Consider the following 20238-nt stretch of genomic DNA (forward strand, 5'->3'; position numbering starts at 1 on the left):
TAATTTAGCTGTGAGATTGAGCTAGATTGCTGCAACTACCCCAAGGAGACCACAAACAAACCCTGGGTCAAGTTAACTCATCTAGCTAACCAATGACCTTTTACAGATAAAGTATATTTTAAAACCTTTTGAAAATGTACAAGATATCCCTGAAAACTTTTTTTTTGGGGGGGGGGGGGGGGGGGTCAATAGCATTACTCAATGTTATATAGACATCACTACTTGCGAAGAAAGGATTGACAGCTAGCTAAGGTTAATTTAGTATTAACTATGACTTAACTAGTTACTGTAACGTTAACTGGTCAACAACACTCCGCTAATGCTAACTAGCTACTTATTTTGTTGTTTACCTGTGGTTGGACGGATGTTGACAATGAAAACATTCCCAATGTCCCTCTAGACAGGCCAACAATGTGTTTAGAGGATCCTTTCCGATATGCCCTTTGATTCTCGTTCCTTCTATCCGGTCCAGCCGTCCACTCAGTTTGTTCGCGAAATGAAAGCGGCTAATTATAAAGGTCAACCGGATATGTTACATTAACAACCGGGGTAAATGCTTAGCTGTAAGAATGAATGCAATGATTCCGTGAGATAAAACATATTTTGAAGCTATATAGCTAGCCTGAATCAATGGATCATTTATATTGTTATTTAGGCCGATGTATGCTACATCAAAAAAAAAAGAAAGAAGGCAAGATTGCATATCAATGACACACCAATCCAAATGATATAGTTGCCGAAATACAAATTAGGCTTATCACAACATTTGTGGAAAATATCTCCCCAAATATGACTAAATATTAATAATAATATTTGACCAGTCCATATAAAACGTTTGGTCCCCACAGGCTCTTGCAAAAGCACATTTCATTTAGCAACTATACACAGAGTAATGTTGATCAATCTGACACAAGAAATAAGGAACATATTATTTTCCTTTTAAAAAAAATCCTCAAACTTTATTCATGCTCCGAATAGATTTGTATCAACATGCTATTGATTTTGGTGCGGCAGGTAGCCTAGAGGTTCGAGTGATGGACTAGTAACCGAAAAGTCGCAAGATTGAATCCCCGAGCTGTCGTTCTGCCCTTGAACAAGGCATTTAAACCACTGTTCCTAGGCCGTCATTGTAAATAATAATTTGTTATTAACTGACTTGCCTCGTTTAGTAAAGGTAAAAAAGATCTCGTCCTTAGTGAATGGGAATGATAGTGCGACATTAGATTCAAGAGGCAATATCTGTAAATTCATATCCCTGCTAACAATCGGAAATAAAAAACGGTAGACCTCAAATTGATCTTATGCCAATTACTGAACTTGTTCCTATTTTTCGGTTTGAATGAGCAGATACAATCGTAGAGACCCTCCTGTCGCTAGTTATGGATAATGCTTTAGTAACATAAGCAACCATAAGGTTGGCTATATAGCAGGGGCAGACTGGGACATAACCCCCCCCCCCCTTCTTAAATTGACTAAATAAATAAACAAAATCCTCATCAATCTACATACAATACCCCATAATGACAAAGCAAAAACAGGTTTTTAGAAATGTTTGCAAATGTATAAAAAACAAAAACAGAAATGTCTTATTTACATAAGTATTCAGCCCCTTTGCTATGTGACTTGAAATTGAGCTCAGGTGCATCCTGTTTCCATTGATCATCCTTGAGATGTTTCCACAACTTGATTGGAGTCCACTTGTGGTAAATTCAATTGATTGGACATGATTTGGAAAGGCACCCGCCTGTCACATTTCAGTTGGAGGCATTCAGTTGTTCAACTGACTAGGTCTCCCCCTTCTCTCCTGCTGTATTTCAAGGATAGTTGCATGTCACATGATCAAGCAAGAAAATACATCAATTCTATGAATCAGTATCTAGTACAATATAATGCATGATCTAGATTATATAGAAAATGCACTAATGCAGACAGAAAAATATCATCAATTATTGCGTTTACATATTCCATGTGAACATTTCTTCAGTATAAAAAAATACGGGATTGTAATAGAGAAGTGAGCTATTGAGACCACTAGATGGGGGTATCGAACACCAATATGATGCAATATACAAGTTACAGAAAACATTTAAATAACTATTTTTCATTCATTCCTGATGGGCGGAGACTTTTTAAATGTAACATCCACCTGCATTCTGTCTGGAGAAGACTAAATTCAAGATTACCACTCCTACGTGAACGTTGTATTGTATAGCGGTTCTGTAGTAGCCAGGTTTCCATCCAATTGGCGACTGAGTTTCATGCGAATATTATCAAATATGCACATTTTCCCAGCAGTCGGTTACATGCACATAATAATGCGATTATTGTGTATAGACCGATTTATATAATAGTTCGATTAAAACGTTTACATGATTTGCAAGAAGAACGATCCTCTTACACTTCCATGGACACATCTGAAATCGGGATACCTGATGGCACTGATAAATGCAGAAAATCGCCAATCAAAATAAACGTTCAAGTTCAACGAACATGTTATTTTTGGGAAGCATATTTGATTCTGATTTCGGATTTATAACGTTTGTATTTGAAAACGACTTCTACTACGCCTACATTCAGTAGTTCCGAAGTAAGGAGAGGCTCGCTCGGCTGCTGGGACACGCGCAGATCAGATACACCGCTGAAACACCGGACAAGGCGTTTACTTGTCCTAATAATTCGAAAGATTGCTCAGAAAACCCGGTGTTTTAATCGTCGTAAATTTACTTCGATTTTGACTTTACGCCGGTCAAAATAAGCAGTGTAAAGTGTTTACAAGACTATTGCATAATCTGCCTACTACCATAATCCGTTTAATATCGAATTATTAGTGTCCATGTAAAGGTAGTGGTGTGTTTCCACCAAATGTACTTGTGGATAAAAATAAGTACATAATTACGCGGTGCACACAAAATGGAGAAAAATTAAGAACAATTAAATGTTCAATGTGTTTCCATCTCATGTTCAACTGTACCGATGGTTTTGTCACAAACTCTTGCATTAAATAGCAAATGTGCCTCATCTGGATTTGGCACGTGCCCTCTAGCCAACGGCTCGCAGATACATTGTGGGTAGACTCTGCAGGTAGGATAGTCTACATGATTAGATCATCAGGAATAGAGCGATAATATTTGTATTTGTCAAACGACAGTCATCATGTCACCAGATGACCATCGACATTTATTGGCTAGGAGCATCAAACTCATTCCGTGGGAGGACCACACACCATGTGTATATATATATATATACCAAAATCACTGATGGAAAAAGTACCCAGTTGTCTGAAATTGTCATACTTGAGTAAAAGTAATGATACCTTAATAGAAAATGACTCAAGTGAAAGTCACCCAGAAAAATACTACTTGAGAAAAGTCTAAAATAATTTGGTTTTAAATATACTTTAGTATCAAAAGTAAAAGTATACATAATTTCAAATTCTTTATATGAAGCAAACCAGAAGGCACCATTCCAAGGTACATTCCAACATTAGTGGAATGAAGCATTAGTGTTTACTGGTTATGATTGATTATTCCTGGTAGATACTACTGGTTATGATTCATTATTCCTGGTGGATACTACTGGTTATGGTTGATTATTCCTGGTAGATACTACTGGTTATGATTCATTATGTAAAACGCTCCCTGAAACACTTCTGCGAGCAGGCCTTTCTAATCGACCTGGCCGGGGTATCCTGGAAGGATATTGATCTCATCCCGTCAGTAGAGGATGCCTGGATATTTTTTTAAAATGCCTTCCTAACCATCCTAAATAAACATGCCCCATTCAAGAAATTTAGAACCAGGAACAGATATAGCCCTTGGTTCTCCCCAGACCTGACTGCCCTTAACCAACACAAAAACATCCTATGGCGTTCTGCATTAGCATCGAACAGCCCCCGTGATATGCAGCTGTTCAGGGAAGCTAGAAATCATTATACACAGGCAGTTAGAAAAGCCAAGGCTAGCTTTTTCAAGCAGAAATTTGCTTCCTGCAACACTAACTCAAAAAAGTTCTGGGACACTGTAAAGTCCATGGAGAATAAGAACACCTCCTCCCAGCTGCCCACTGCACTGAAGATAGGAAACACTGTCACCACTGATAAATCCACCATAATTGAGAATTTCAATAAGCATTTTTCTACGGCTGGCCATGCTTTCCACCTGGCTACTCCTACCCCGGACAACAGCACTGCACCCCCAACAGCAACTCGCCCAAGCCTTCCCCATTTCTCCTTCTCCCAAATCCATTCAGCTGATGTTCTGAAAGAGCTGCAAAATCTGGACCCCTACAAATCAGCCGGGCTAGACAATCTGGACCCTTTCTTTCTAAAATTATCTGCCGAAATTGTTGCCACCCCTATTACTAGCCTGTTCAACCTCTCTTTCGTGTCGTCTGAGATTCCCAAAGATTGGAAAGCAGCTGCGGTCATCCCCCTCTTCAAAGGGGGGGACACTCTTGACCCAAACTGCTACAGACCTATATCTATCCTACCGTGTCTTTCTAAGGTCTTCGAAAGCCAAGTCAACAAACAGATTACCGACCATTTCGAATCTCACCATACCTTCTCTGCTATGCAATCTGGTTTCAGAGCTGGTCATGGGTGCACCTCAGCCACGCTCAAGGTCCTAAACGATATCTTAACCGCCATCGATAAGAAACATTACTGTGCAGCCGTATTCATTGATCTGGCCAAGGCTTTCGACTCTGTCAATCACCATATCCTCATCGGCAGACTCGACAGCCTTGGTTTCTCAAATGATTGCCTCGCCTGGTTCACCAACTACTTCTCTGATAGAGTTCAGTGTGTCAAATCGGAGGGTCTGCTGTCCGGACCTCTGGCAGTCTCTATGGGGGTGCCACAGGGTTCAATTCTTGGACTGACTCTCTTCTCTGTATACATCAATGAGGTCGCTCTTGCTGCTGGTGAGTCCCTGATCCACCTCTACGCAGACGACACCATTCTGTATACTTCCGGCCCTTCTCTGGACACTGTGTTAACAACCCTCCAGGCAAGCTTCAATGCCATACAACTCTCCTTCCGTGGCCTCCAATTGCTCTTGAATGCAAGTAAAACTAAATGCATGCTCTTCAACCGATCGCTGCCTGCACCTACCCGCCTGTCCAACATCACTACTCTGGACGGCTCTGACTTAGAATACGTGGACAACTACAAATACTTAGGTGTCTGGTTAGATTGTAAACTCTCCTTCCAGACCCATATCAAACATCTCCAATCCAAAGTTAAATCTAGAATTGGCTTCCTATTTCGCAAAACAAAGCATCCTTCACTCATGCTGCCAAACATACCCTTGTAAAACTGACCATCCTACCAATCCTCGACTTTGGCGATGTCATTTACAAAATAGCCTCCAATACCCTACTCAACAAATTGGATGCAGTCTATCACAGTGCAATCCATTTTATCACCAAAGCCCCATATACTACCCACCATTGCGACCTGTACGCTCTCGTTGGCTGGCCCTCGCTTCATACTCGTCGCCAAACCCACTGGCTCCATGTCATCTACAAGACCCTGCTAGGTAAAGTCCCCCCTTATCTCAGCTCGCTGGTCACCATAGCATCTCCCACCTGTAGCACACGCTCCAGCAGGTATATCTCTCTAGTCACCCCCAAAACCAATTCTTTCTTTGGCCGCCTCTCCTTCCAGTTCTCTGCTGCCAATGACTGGAACGAACTACAAAAATCTCTGAAACTGGAAACACTTATCTCCCTCACTAGCTTTAAGCACCAACTGTCAGAGCAGCTCACAGATTACTGCACCTGTACATAGCCCACCTATAATTTAGCCCAAACAACTACCTCTTTCCCAACTGTATTTAATTTTAATTTATTTATTTATTTTGCTCCTTTGCACCCCATTATTTCTTTTATTTCTACTTTGCACATTCTTCCATTGCAAAACTACCATTCCAGTATTTTACTTGCTATATTGTATTTACTTTGCCATCTTGGCCTTTTTTGCCTTTACCTCCCTTCTCACCTCATTTGCTCACATTGTATATAGACTTGTTTATACTGCATTATTGACTGTATGTTTGTTTTTACTCCATGTGTAACTCTGTGTCGTTTTATCTGTCGAACTGCTTTGCTTTATCTTGGCCAGGTCGCAATTGTAAATGAGAACTTGTTCTCAACTTGCCTACCTGGTTAAATAAAGGTAAAATAAATAAATAAATAAATAAATTCCTGGTAGATACTACTGGTTATGATTCATTATTCCTGGTAGATACTACTGGTTATGATTCATTATTCCTGGTAGATACTACTGGTTATGATTGATTATTCCTGGTAGATACTATTGGTTATGGTTCATTATTCCTGGTAGATACTACTGGTTATGATGAATTATTCCTGGTAGATACTACTGGTTATGATTCATTATTTCTGGTAGATACTACTGGTTATGATTCATTATTTCTGGTAGATACTACTGGTTATGATTCATTATTCCTGGTAGATACTACTGGTTATGATGAATTATTCCTGGTAGATACTACTGGTTATGATTGATTATTCCTGGTAGATACTACAGGTTATGATTCATTATTCCTGGTAGATACTACTGGTTATGATTCATTATTCCTGGTAGATACTACTGGTTATGATTAATTATTCCTGGTGGATACTACTGGTTATGATTCATTATTCCTGGTGGATACTACTGGTTATGATTCATTATTCCTGGTAGATACTACTGGTTATGATTCATTATTCCTGGTGGATACTACTGGTTATGATTCATTATTCCTGGTAGATACTACTGGTTATGATTCATTATTCCTGGGAGATACTACTGGTTATGATTAATTATTTCTGGTAGATACTACTGGTTATGATTGATTATTCCTGGTATATACTACTGGTTATGATTAATTATTCCTGGTAGATACTACAGGTTATGATTCATTATTCCTGGTAGATAATACTGGTTATGATTGCAGACAGAGCCCAGAGAATGGGATGGTGTAATACTGAATTAGTCATATGTTGATAAGGTGCATGCATGAGGATGTCCACGTCACCCAGAGACATGCCCATGCTCTAGAGAGACACCTAGCGGACTGAAACTTCATAGTTGTAGGCATAATACAGCTAGTGCTGTCTAGACTTACACTGGAAAACACATCCATTACATTAGCTACCTAAATGTGAAGTAATCTCAACTTGGCGAGTATTAGAGAATGGGGACTTTTAATTTGAAAACGTGCAGGATACCTCTTTCCGGTTTCCCTGACTTCTGTTTTTTTAATACTGTGTTATTCTTGTTCGGGTAGCACCCCTCACAGGCCGTTTAGTGAACGTTTTTTTGTTGGTGAGATGAAACTGCCAAAAACTCAGAAAGGTCATATTGTAGGTCAGAATTTGTTCAAGCCTAAAATGTTAGTCCGTAACCGTAACATGGTGGTTGTATGTTCACAGATGAAATTTCACATTTAGTTTCATGTATGTTTTTTTCTTACGATCTTAACGATACGTATATTCAACCTTTTGGCAGCTATCTGGATCCATAATGGAGAGCCGCAGCGCAACTTCTCTCCAACAGCACCATGGGGAGGCGTGCTGGACATTGACATAATACATATTTTGGGCCTGTGACTTTCGCAAAGTGGGCGCTGCTTATCATGGGGCGACATCAGCGCTCTGCTTAATAGCTCATATGCAACTGGGTGAGAAGTGTTCATTGTTTTCGGGGGCAGAATTATGTGAGTGATTCTTGGAGGTGCGTCTTGGTCAGTTTATGTCGGGAAAATGACGTTCTCGTTAATCTACCGCTCTAGGCTGCCACTCACTTAGTATGACAACTAGTATAGCCATGTCAGTAAATGACTGCTGTCTGAACACACAAATCCAATTTGGTCACTTTTAACTTGCTGTTTGGACAGTCAGTATTCCAAAACAGATTTGAAGAAATAAAAAACTGATTTGAGCATTAAGGTCTGCAGTGTGAACAATGGCTTTATTGCAATTTGCAGGTGCATCTCTGGTTATAATTGTAGAATCATCAATTGGCTACTTAGATACATTCTTTGTAATTGAATTAAATACTACAAATACAATATTTTTGCACTATAGTGTTGTTTTCTATCATTCATTTCTCACAAATTACACAATGTGTTCACAGGAAGAAAAAAACCTACAATCTCTACATAAGATTAGGAAAATGAACCATTCCTACAGGATTTCTTTCTGGAAGTGAATGATTTGGGCTCATTGAAAATGATAATAGACAGCAGATATTGTACAATAATTTTCAGCCTTTGATCCACACAGAAACCTTCCTCATCCCTCTGTATTAATGAATGTTGTATGTTCTTCTGGGATTTCTTTGATAAATATTCTGAAATATTTAGCTATATTGGGAATAAAATATTAATATATAATACATTAGTGTTAGTTGGAAGGTTATTCATCAACATCAATGTCAAGTAGGAGTACGCTTAAGTATATACTATAATATGGTTAATAAATACTGTATAAAATCTAGTTCTGTCCATAGACCTCAACGCCACATCAATAGATCTATTGTGTCTTGATCCCCCTCAGGCAGTGCCATGTAAAACTTGTGACATTTTGTTTGGAGGCCAGTGTACACTACTTTTATGGGTATACATTTGACAAACATTCATGTATTGCCTATTTTTGAGAAACGGAAACCATAATGTAATTCTAGGTGACAAAGGGGTAATATATATTGCGCCGCTGCACCCTGTTTTAAATTAGAGCAAATGGTCAAGCAAGTTAGTGGTTCACTATGTCATGTGGTAAGAAAATATTAAGCTATAAGAGCCCAGCTCTTGGACTTCAATGGAGAATCCCCATTGAAAGTGATTTTTAGTCCAATAGGAATCCGGGAAACCGATCCATGAAGTTACAATAATGTATGGCATTAGTGGGGTGTCAAAATAATATTACACATTTTTCAAGTGGTAAGCAAACCTTGTATTGTGCCCGTAAATCCAGACCATGTTTAAATAAAACATTAATAGTGAATTATGTATTACAAATCAGCTCTCTGTACAATTACAGCTGGTGTCCAGTGCCAAACAGTGCCATTTAGAGAATTTAAATGAAAAGTACAATTTCTATACAAAAGTAGAGGCAATTCTCCCTCGAGTTTGGCTTGCTTGAATAACAACACTCGATCCTCAGCTTATCTTTCTGAAAAGAGAAACGTTGGACAACATATTAGACAACACATTTGATCAATGTGACAAACTGATAACATATATAGTACACGTCCCTGAACCTAAAGGTGCACATATTCTGCACAAGGTTAGAATACCTATGACATAGATAGAACACTGATAGAACACTGATAGAACAATTGAAAATATAAGCACCTCTACAGTAAAGCCATACACCAGAGATATTTTCTATATATTTATACATGGCTCTGATTCACAGGGAACAGATGACATACAGTATAGAACACACAGTACACTCACTTCCTCTTTCGTTGCAGGTAAATATGAACCAGCCAATGAGAAATGAAAGGCCAGACTGTAGCAAACACCACGGTGGTAGGAGACAGGTGCAAAGGCCACCACGAAGGACTCTGGAAAACCAAAAAAAGACAACTCTCTCAACCATGCTGACATTAAAGAGTAAATCTCTTGTTAAAGAGACTCCTCTTGTTTAGCATTGCACATTTCTAAACGACTCCTCTTTCGTGTATACGTTTTAAGATATTAAATGAAGGAAAAAAACGGTATGATTCTGGCATTGTGAATCCTATTTTCTTTTTAAACTATTATGTAATAGTTAGACAGAAGATTGAAAACCTTACATAGACTTGTTTCTACTGTATTATTGACTGCATGTTTGTTTTACTCCATGTGTAACTCTGTGTTGTTGTATGTGTCGAACTGCTTTGCTTTATCTTGGCAATTGTAAATGAGAACTTGTTCTCAACTTGCCTACCTGGTTAAATAAAGGTTAAATCATTTTAACTTATTCCTTATGCTTTATTTTTTGAATGTCCATTTTTTTGCCATTTATGAATGTGTTATTCAATGCATTTCTATGGGCTATAGTAATAAAGGCCAAATTAAATATTTGTTCAAATATTTAATTTTACATGTATTTGTTGTATACCTAAAGGGGTCGTCAAATTCAAAATCAAATAGCTAAATGACCCATGGTATGACAATCTTAAATCATATGTCAGCTTAGACTTCTAAGAATGAATACACTGAACAAAAAATATAAACGCAACATTTAAAGTGATGGGATAAAAGACCCCAGAAATGTTCCATACGCACAAACAGCTTATTTCACTTTTATACACCATTTTGTTTCCATCCCTGTCAGTGAGCATTTCTCCTTTGCCAAGATAATCTATCCACCTGACAGGTGTGGCATATCAAGAAGCTGATTAAACAGTTTGATCATTACACAGATGCACCTTGTGCTGGGGGACAATAAAATACCACTCTAAAATGTGCAGTTTTGACACACAACACAATGCCACAGATGTCTCAAACTTTTAGGGAGCATGAAATTGGCATGCTGACTGCAGAAATGTGCAACAGAGCTGTTGTCAGAGAATTTAATGTTAATTTCTCTACCATAAACCGCCTCCAATGTTGTTTTAGAGAATTTGGCAGTAAGTACAACCGGCCTCGCACCCTCAGACCACGTCTATGACTGATGTAATTTTTGTGAACAGAGTGCCCCATGGTGGCGGTGGGGTTATGGCATGGGCAGGCATAAACTATGGACAAATAAAACAATTTCATTCTATCGATGGCAATTTCAATGCATAGAAATACCGTGATGAGTTCCAGAGGCCCATTGTGAGGCCCATTTTTTTTAAGGTATCTGTGACTAACAGACACATATATCTGTTTTAAAAAATCTCTCTATTTTTTTAAATTGAATATTAAAACATACAATCTACCTGCAGTGAAGCCATTCAACATTTACATCACATTCAGTCATCTAGCAGACTCCCATCCAGAGAGACCCACAGGGACAACCAGGTTCAAGCAACCCGCCCAAGGGCAAGTCAACAGATCTCCCACCATGTCAAATCGGGGACCCGATCCAGGGACCTATTGGCCACCGGCACAACTGGTAGGCCACCAACCAACAGTCATGTGAAAGCCATAGAGTAGGACCTAATGAAATAATTTTAATTGACCTTGATTTCCTTACATGATCTGTAACTCAGTAAAATCTTTGAAATTGTTGTATGTTGCGTTTATATTTTTGTTCAGTATCGTTAGACAGAAGCACATACCTTTCTTGCCAGGGATAAGGAGTCATCTTGTCTAGCCTGAGAAAGTGATCTAGTCTGAAAATGAACACACACAAAATGTAGACTATGGTGGTGTCACTTATGATTCAGATATAATTTTAGACTGTATTGTGACACAGTTTTATAAAAAGAAAAAGTACTGTTTTATCTCTATGGTTTTTAGACCGGGGTCTCACCTGTAATGTGGTCAGGGCCTCCAGAGTGTTAAGCCTCTGAAGCACGTTAGCCATGTCCTCCTGCAGCCTGGTCAGCGCCATGGCGATGTGCTCGTTAAGGTTAGCACTGGCAACAGCCTCAGTCCTGATCTGCATAACCCAGCCCTCTGCAGCATTTCCACTGGTAAAAATCTGTGACCCGCAACCTAGCCCCGATGACCTGGAACCTATACCACAAACAATGGACAGTGAGCCAGCATCACTCTATGGACTTCATGGCCTGTAGTTACAAAACGTCACATGCGTCTCGGAGTAGAAGTGCTGATCTCGGATCAGTTTGGCCTTTTAGAACATAAAACATGGACCGGGTGGAGCTGATCCTCGACAACACTTCAACTCTGAGACGCTTTATGAATAAAAGCCCAGAAGCACAGGAAAAAGGTTTCAAGTCAATCAAGGGATCAAATGCTATTGATTTATACTTTTTTTCATGATTTATTTTAAACAGTAAGACCATACAGACCCCACCTATTCCACTCATTGACCAGCAACTGTCACGTCGTTCTGTATGAAGCCCCTCCCTGTCAGGGGAGTCTTCCTGGAGACTCAGGTCCTCATCAAGGGTCTCTCCCTGAAGACTCCTCCTCTTAGCTTGACTTGCCCTTGTCCCGGAGGAGTGTACCCTGGGTATTCCCGATTCCTGTGAAGACAACCAATCATAATCATGCAGAGATGGCCAATGGGAGCGCTCCTTTTGTATTGTCATTACCCAAAACGCAAACCAATCGAATAAATAGAAGGGCGAGAGCGAGTTCTGATTTACTGGAGCAAACACACAACATTTCTTAAGAGAGAACTTCTCACCTCCTCCATGGCTAAATGTTCCATTGAATCACAGAATTCCTCATTGTCCGAGTCGTTGACTCGAAGACGCTCTGTGTGGAGGGGACGAAGCACAACACATCATTGTCAGGTTATTGACACGTCAAGCATTGAACTGAAAATATTAAGTGTACAGATCCAGTCCTTGATGACCACAGACCTGCATTTTTCCTTTTTTACTAGGGACTGATTCTACCTGGTGTGTTCTCTACAGCCAATCAGTAACACCAAGCAATGAAAACCAGCAGGACTGCTGGAACTTGAGGGCCTGAGCTGTTTACCCCTGGATAGATCCATGCTTAATGAGAGCACTTCCCACGGGAAGATGTTTTCGGTTGCGGGTGCTGTCGACAGGGGGTAGACCCCTGGAACACGGTTGGAGAGCCTACAGAGTGAAATGTGTTATTTTAAGCCCAGTCATAGCGCAATCGCGTGTGAAAACAGAGGCCATTATTGAAAAAAGAGAATCCCAGCTTTCTCGTCCTGCTATATTTATCGCTCAATTCTTGAAATGAAGCATATTTAATCTGCTTTACAACCGGTGTAGCCTACCTGGCATTCATAGGCGGCGTGTGAGTTTCAAGCTTAAGGAAGATCAATTTAACCATAAAAATTCTCCTTTATAATAACACGTTCCATGAATCATCACATTTACAGACTTATGTAAGATAGCCTACTATTCATAATGTGATGAGTAGATTGGATAGAGATAATTTAGGCTAATAATATAAATCAATCACTGTTCGCAAAAAAATTAAAAAAGTTCAAAGCAGGGCTGAATGGGTACAGCGTAGAGTAGACCTAGGCTATATCAGATGCACGGGAACAATGTGGTCTAAACACATTTCATGTAATTCTACTACACTTTATGACAGGACACATTAGCAGAATATGTTTTTAATATGATAAATTACAGGGCAGCCAGCCTACTCTGCTCCAGTGGCGACCTGTCATTCTGTTCTTCTCGGCGGCAGGGTAGCCTAGTGGTTAGAGCATTGGACTAGTGACCGGAAGGTTGCAAGTTCAAATCCCTGAGCTTACAAGGTGCAAATCTGTCGTTCTGCCCTTGAACAGGCAGTTAACCCACTCGGCCGTCATTGAAAGTATGAATTTGTTCTTAACTGACTTGCCTGGTAAAATAAATAAAAAGGGCATGTTTGAGCCCCATATTGGGGCTTTCCTGTTTTGCATGTTATTTTGGCATTAATACATATCAGTTTGCAAACAATGTAATAAAACAAATAGTGGTGTGTTTTTTGTTTTCTTGAGTAAGACAGCTCCAAAATGCAGGTTTTTCAGCCTAGCTCAGTGCAATTAATGTATTCTTTAGTGTTGTGTTCAGTAGTGGCTTTGCTGCGTCCACATATATATATTTCTCCCCACAAAGATTTACATGCTAAAATCTCCACTGCTGCTGACACTGACAAACATATCAATAAATACTACGCTGTCCAAAAAATAGGCCTATGAGGGGGAGACACAAATAGAATATGACGTCCATCTAAACTGGAGGAGGAAATGATTGTCCAAAAACAAACTTTAAAGTAGCACTGACCCAACAATGATAAATAGTAAATATGTGCAGTGCGCATTCACGTGTTATTTCATAGTTTTCATGTCTTCACTATTATTCTATAATGTAGAAAATAGTAACAAATAAAATAAAACCCTTGAATGAATAGGTGTGTCCAAACTTTTGACTGGTACTGTATATTAGTAGGCTATATGTAAAGATCAGATTAAAGTAACAATAGTCTGATGGGTGAGAATATTGTCAAGTGCTTGTCAAATTGTGAATGAGAGACTGATGAAGTGTGTACAACCTGCGTAAGAAACAGAGCCGAGCTCATGCTTTATTATAGAGTAGTCCAGACTTTATTCAAATCCTCATTAGAGTTGCATCATGCAGCATTATGAATGTATTAAAAATCAAAACATATAGCCTGACGTTTGTATCCCAACTGAAGTTGCATAAATAACTCTAAATTAAGCATATAGGAGGACCTGTTTCTTTGTTAACAGTTCAACACAGAATAGCCGCATGTGCTCACTCTCTCGGAAATAGTTTGGAGAAAATATATTTTATTTTTCATTCAGCTATGTTCAATTGTATTCTTCATACTATAAAATAATATTTTAAAAATGCCACAGAATTCTAATCAAATCTTGTCTGCTAAATGAACTAGTGTAGCCCACAGCCATTTTGCATAGCCAGATCGGGGCCTAACATAAAGACAACTCAGAATATGCTATTCTGTTCTTCTGAAATAGACTACATTTTCTTCATATCATGTTTCATTTAACGAGGCAAGTCAGTTAAGAACAAAGTCTTATTTACAATGACAGCCTAAGGAACAGTGGGTTAACAGCCGTGTTCAGAGGAAGAACAACATATGTTTTACCTCATCAGGTCAGGGATTTGATCTAGAAACCTTTCGATTACTGGCCCAATGCTCTAACCACTAGGCCACCTGCTTACCTGTCTAAAATAAATAATGGGTTTATTGTAAAGGTGTAGGCTATATTAAATGGATTTATTAGACTTTTTAAAATGTAGATGTTCCAAAGGTCTGCATCAGTGGCTTGAAGGCTATGTGTGGAAGCCAGGAGATGCTAAATGTGTTTATGTTAATTAACTGACAATTACTGTGAGACCAGCAGTTAATTGCATGACAATTACCGGCTGACAAAATGTCATGACTGCCACAGCCCTAGTTTCGTCTCTCCTACAGGTGCTCTCAAATACAGTACCTACAGTTGGGTCCTACTAACTAACCCACCTACTGGAGGTGGTGCTTACCACTGAGGTGTCTGTTCAGATGCCTGTAGCGGTTCTCCGGTAGGGGATCTTTGGAGTAGGCCAGTTCCTCTTCCTCCACCTCACTGTTGAGGGAGCTCTGTGTCCCATTGGTCATGGAGGAGACGCTGGGCTCCACACTGCCATTGGATGAGCTGACCTCTGACCTCCACCTGCGGTCCTTCACCCTGAGCAGATCCATGTCAGGGCCTGGGGACTTCCTCTCTGACGGACAGTATGACAATTAGTGTCATGTTAATAAGCATATTATAGTTATAAACCTGACATGACTCAACCCTGACATAACAATGGTCCTCCCGGTCCTTTGTTTCATAGTGATATAGAGAGGTTATGGTTTAAATTGTGACAAACTGATGTAACCACGGCCTAGGGACATTTTATCTCCGAAATAAAAGTCCTGAAGTCTCTTTTATGGTAACATACAGAACCATGTCAAATTCAGTCCTCATCTTCCACTTGGACTGCTTTATAGCTACCCATAGTTATAGCACTGTCGTAAGTATAACCATGTTTGGCTTGTTAATACGTTATGCTACATAGTATTCATAACTAAGTTGTTGTGTAGAGAAACAGCTCAAAATATGATATGTACAATTTGCGGTACCTCTCTCCTCCTCCGCTTCATCATCTGCATCTTCCTCCTCATCACTGTCCACTTTCTCCTCCTCCTTCTCCTCTTCCTCCTCCTCATCACTGTCCACTTTCTCCTCTTCCTCCTCATCACTGTCCACTTTCTCCTCTTCCTCCTCCTCATCACTGTCCACTTTCTCCTCCTCCTTCTCCTCTTCCTCCTCCTCATCACTGTCCACTTTCTCCTCCTCCTTCTCCTCCTCTTCCTCCTTATCAGTGCTTTTGCTTTCCTCCTTGTCAGTCATAGTCATGCCATTTATTTTGCTTTCTGGGACTTTGGTTTGAATATCCTTCCAGATTTCCAGACTGCCAAAGCCTGAGCAGTGCAATAAAATGTACAATACACCTTATTATAACCTCTTTATAATTATAATGAGCTACTCTAGATAACACCGACTGCATCTACACTAGATAACGACTGTATCTACTCTAGATAACACCGACTGCATCTACACTAGATAACGACTGTATCTACTCTAGATAACACCGACTGTATCTACTCTCGATAACACCGACTGTATCTACTCTAGGTAACACCGACTGTATCTACTCTAGATATCACCGACTGTGTCTACTCTAGATAACACCGACTGTGTCTACTCTAGATAACACCGACTGTATCTACACTAGATAACACCGACTGTATCTACTCTAGATAACACCGACTGCATCTACATTGCCACAACATTTAGCATTCTATGCATCACAACCACCGTTCACAAAGCTCAGCACAAGTTACACAACTACACAGCTAACACCAACAGGCTGCTATTTATTAGCAACAGACTTTTCTACTATTGAGACAATACCAGACACTTTCAAAGATAAAACAACCAACCAATCAACCACGCCACAAAACACAACAAAATGAGGTTCTCTACTCATCCAGCCTTCAACATATTTGCACTTTTTTCCTTAAAGGGATAGTTCACCAAAATGTCAAATTGAAGTCAACTTATGGATACCTTTAGGTTTGCTGTTTAGCGCAGGCTAACAGGAGTTCTGCTTGCACCATGCAATCAATTATGCTAATGCTAAACTATAGCTACTGTAAGTAGACAAACTCATATCATATATCACCGATTCTTGGGTCCATAGACTACTTTCTAGTTTTCCATAATATGAGGTCAATGGGTCATTTGGATCAACTATCCCTTTAATTGTTGCCATAGACAACAGTCCACTCATCATCTCTCTTCCTTCATCAGAACTGATTGCTGATTACAAGGTGAGGATGACTGACATGAGTTCACTGTGGACCCTTGGGGAATGGAGTTTAGGACCAACGCTACCACACAAACACTTGCCTTCCATCTTTGGTTTGTGGATATACCCCTTTTGCATCTGCATTTCCACTGAGCAAAAAGACAAAAAGGCGACTATGAAATATTAGTCCAAAGGCCTTCTCTGCTAATAGCAAGGAAAGGTTAACCTAAGCAAGAGATCAATGTTCCTCAGAGCTAAACCCACCTTGAGGTGGAACAATCTCCTTCTGTGTGAATTTATTGACTCTTTAGTGACTATTTATAGAATATGAGAGTGGTTCATTAATAATCAATAAACACATAAATCATTGAACAATTGTACGCCTAGATGTGTTGGGGTTATCGTATTGTTGTGTTCAGTCAAACTGAGGTGTGTAGTTCTGCAGTGTTCAAAACAGCATCCATTTTGACCAGGCACCTGCAGCTGCTGCGAAAGGCCTGCTGTAGGCCCTCTTGTCCTCTTCCTTCTCTTCCTCCACTCCTCCCTCCACTTCTTCGAAGAAATACCCCCCGAGAGCCTCCAGCAGATCAGACACCTCCTCTGTGACTGGAAGAGTCTCCAGAATCTTCCAGAAATGTGATTGTTAATATATTGGTGTTTCAATATAGAGTAAATGTGGTTTCATCAATTTAACGAAACAGAAATGTATCTGCCGGGAGGGTAAAACAATAGTACAAGCATGCAGTTGCTTCCTCTTATTTTATTTATTCAAGATGCCATAGTAAAAATGCTTACCAGCTGAATGTCATTGACGTACGCTTGCATGGCTTCCTCCTTCGACATGTTCCCCAGTGAGTTCCATGCGTCCCTGGCAACAAACAACCTTTGTGTCTCATATGAACTCAGGTGAGAAAAGAAATGCTGCATAACCTGAATAATGTTGAGACAGACTAACAACATACTTTTTTTCAGAGTAGGGATTTCATTATGAATCCATATGGACCCCCATGCAAGATATGCTATTAACATAGGGCCTTGAGATAACCAGGAAAAAACTATTGTAAACACAGAATCAGATATTTGAAATAAAATCTCTCAGAATTTGGTCTGATCATACAGCAAATTAGCAGGTTTTAATAGTTGAAATGCCTTTTTGTGGCTAATAAATCTGTTATTGTGCAGCAATAAGATGGTAGTATGGTATATTACACATGTTGCAGTGGGTAGTTTGATTGAATGACTCATATTCCATGCACTATAGAATAAACATGGTTATTCTGCTTTGTGGCTTAAGCATATCCATAATATCCCAGTCCAAATGATTCAGTGATATTCCTTAATCGCGAAACCTTTAACCTCGAGGTAAAAACACAACCCATTTTTCGACTTTTCATTGGTCTTAGCCTCGCTGGGCCATTCTTCTGCAACATTTCAAAGGGTTTCAGAAGTGCTCTTGCTCTATGCTGGCATATCTCGTACATGTCTCAGTACTGAAGGCATGCAGTATTTTTATTTTTATGACATCATCATCTGATTTGATAACCTATTGCTAGAACAACACCCTTCACCAGGGTCGTGTTCAGTAGGCACAAAATGGAAGAAAGCGATCCAAAACGGAGTGAAGTGGGGAGGTTCTATACTATCTTAACGTGTCCAATAAGAAACACAAATTTTCAGGTTTTCTGTTGCAAAACATTTTGCTACAGTGTGCGCTAATGAACACGACCCAGTCCTTAAACAGAATTTACCACTTGGCTTTGCCTGCAGTGTCCCAGTATCCTGTGGGTCTTGGAATATTACATGGCCCCAGCGCAGCCTGCTTGTAGTAACTATAAAACATGAGCATCATGCCATCCGCCGGCTGATATGGACCTATAGGAGAGAAAATAAGGATAGGAGAGTGGAACAAAGAAGATAATTCAGGAAGTTTGACGATTTACATGATACTTTGAATTATTGTTACATTTGCAGCCGATAGTCAATGCAGCAATTACCATGAGCTCACTGCAACCGACAATACAAATGTGTCCTCAGAAGGTATAAATAGACTTCTATTTTAAATTAAACTCTTTAATGGTTGAATCTGCTCATCTTCAGCTCTAAAGACACAATCTGTAATTTCAACAGTTTATCGGCTACTCTGCCTACTACAGAGCTATGCAAGGACTGACTGTCCATGAGATTGACATGAAATTGGCTGTTTGCTTACAAACACTCAATCATATGACAACACATACATAAACAATGTAGGAGTAGCCTAATATAACTGTATTGAACAGTAAAACAATTAAGCTTATAAGGCAGTTATATAATTTTAGAACAGCAGACCTTCTAACAGTGTGCCTTTTAAGAGCCAACCAAAACAGGCGATATCTAAGACACAGAGAATATAGGCCAATCACCTCTATCAAGCAGGTACCCAATTAAAACGGTGGCAACACAGTGAGCTCTAATGGTGCTCATTCAGACATAGGCTACACAAGCTAGGCTTACTGCTAAATAGGCCACTCGGTCGCAGGACATGGCCCACAGTTCAGTGGCCGATTTGATGTATAGGCTAGTGTATTTATTAGTGGATAATTAGCCTACCATCTTCGGGTAAACTCCGTATCACTCGCACTGCGGCATCAAACCGGGTCTCGAGCTCGTCTTGTTCCATTGCTTTGTCACAACCAGGATGACAGGCGGAGAATCGTCACTTCTTAAAGAGATTTAACATTCGGTCACCTCTGTGACAACAAAGTTGCATGGCAGCAATAATGTAAAATGAAAATGTTCTCAACAGGCTTTCGTAATGTGTCATTGAAATCAACGGGCCTAATTAATACCCACGGACCTCGTAAAGGGCACCGTATTATGGATACTATAAACCACATGCATAATAGGCTTGTTATCTGATTTTCGCTTGAGGCAATTATTAAGCTATTTAGTTGTTGCATAAACATTGTCAGAATTTTATATCCATATGTTCAAATTAGAGTGAATGTAACATTTAAAAAAAAGAACCAAATCGATAGAAGGTTACGTTTAAGAAACTCACCCTATACATGACTCTGGATGGATTAAACCCACTGCTGTCTACCTATAGCTAGCTGGCTGCAACCAGGCTGACTGTTCCGATAGCGATCTCTCAAATTCGGTCCAACCGAACACCACGAAACATATGATTCACAAAGTTGCCATGGGAGTTGTAGTGTCTTTTGACCACGAATTACACAATGAACCAATGGGTTTCCTTTAGGATTCCTACAAGGCCCACAATTCTCTTA

General features: G+C 39.7%; 2 protein-coding genes across 3 annotated transcripts in view; both read right to left on the reverse strand.

The window, feature by feature from the left end:
• Positions 1–517, reverse strand: part of LOC109871661 (ATP-dependent zinc metalloprotease YME1L1) — a 28883-nt gene extending 28366 nt beyond the window's left edge. For both annotated transcript variants that reach the window (XM_020462601.2, XM_020462600.2), the window contains exon 1: positions 351–517. In XM_020462601.2, the coding sequence (XP_020318190.1) occupies positions 351–383 (33 nt within the window). In that variant the 5' untranslated portion in view covers positions 384–517. The remainder of the gene's footprint in view (positions 1–350) is intronic.
• Positions 518–7956: 7439 nt separating this feature from the next.
• On the reverse strand, positions 7957–20232 carry LOC109871612 (acyl-CoA-binding domain-containing protein 5A). Its single transcript, XM_031806967.1, has 14 exons — positions 20010–20232; positions 19559–19670; positions 18718–18841; positions 17765–17837; positions 17447–17594; positions 17071–17118; positions 15738–16079; positions 15116–15337; positions 12298–12368; positions 11962–12133; positions 11455–11660; positions 11261–11314; positions 9465–9574; positions 7957–9177 (listed from the first exon to the last, which is right to left on the reverse strand). Exons 2-14 carry the CDS (start codon positions 19626–19628, stop codon positions 9165–9167), a joined length of 1653 nt encoding a protein of 550 aa, XP_031662827.1. The 5' UTR covers positions 19629–19670; positions 20010–20232; the 3' UTR covers positions 7957–9164.
• Positions 20233–20238: the final 6 nt, after the last annotated feature.

Source organism: Oncorhynchus kisutch, linkage group LG27 (assembly GCF_002021735.2).
Source record: "Oncorhynchus kisutch isolate 150728-3 linkage group LG27, Okis_V2, whole genome shotgun sequence".
NCBI classification, from domain to species: Eukaryota; Metazoa; Chordata; class Actinopteri; order Salmoniformes; family Salmonidae; genus Oncorhynchus; species Oncorhynchus kisutch.

What these genes read in the sequence shown, in the direction of transcription:
- LOC109871612 (XM_031806967.1), bottom strand. Translation starts at nt 19,628, where the DNA reads ATGGAACAAGACGAGCTCGAGACCCGGTTTGATGCCGCAGTGCGAGTG. An exon ending in AGGCCCTGACCACATTACAG is followed by an intron (nt 11,315 to 11,454) that starts GTGAGACCCCGG and finishes GTTCATTTTCAG; the next exon opens with ACTAGATCACTTTCTCAGGC. An exon ending in CCTTATCCCTGGCAAGAAAG is followed by an intron (nt 9,575 to 11,260) that starts GTATGTGCTTCT and finishes TTGGTTTTCCAG; the next exon opens with AGTCCTTCGTGGTGGCCTTT.